Consider the following 237-nt stretch of genomic DNA (forward strand, 5'->3'; position numbering starts at 1 on the left):
GGCTGCTGCCCAGAGCTCCCAAATTAGGGGCATGGTGAGCTGCAGCCCTGCCCCCAGAGTGATGCTGGGGGGTGACGGGGCCTCAGCAACTCGTGAACCCCGCTTCTCGCCCCATCTGTCCCCAGAGCAACTGCATCAAGACCTCCAAGTACAACATCGTCACCTTCCTGCCTGTCAACCTCTTCGAGCAGTTCCAGGAGGTGGCCAACACCTATTTCCTCTTCCTCCTCATCCTGC

At 59.9% G+C, this 237-nt stretch overlaps 1 protein-coding gene across 1 annotated transcript in view; it reads left to right on the forward strand.

The window, feature by feature from the left end:
- Positions 1-125: 125 nt before the first annotated feature.
- Positions 126-237, forward strand: part of LOC104161680 (phospholipid-transporting ATPase ID-like) — a gene marked incomplete at its 5' end in the record, with an annotated part of 2,356 nt that continues 2,244 nt past the window's right edge. The window contains one exon of the mRNA XM_009700195.1: positions 126-235. Within this exon, the coding sequence (XP_009698497.1) occupies positions 126-235 (110 nt within the window). The remainder of the gene's footprint in view (positions 236-237) is intronic.

The sequence above is a fragment of the Cariama cristata genome, unplaced genomic scaffold (assembly GCF_000690535.1).
Source record: "Cariama cristata isolate BGI_N322 unplaced genomic scaffold, ASM69053v1 scaffold40375, whole genome shotgun sequence".
In the NCBI taxonomy this organism is placed as follows: domain Eukaryota; kingdom Metazoa; phylum Chordata; class Aves; order Cariamiformes; family Cariamidae; genus Cariama; species Cariama cristata.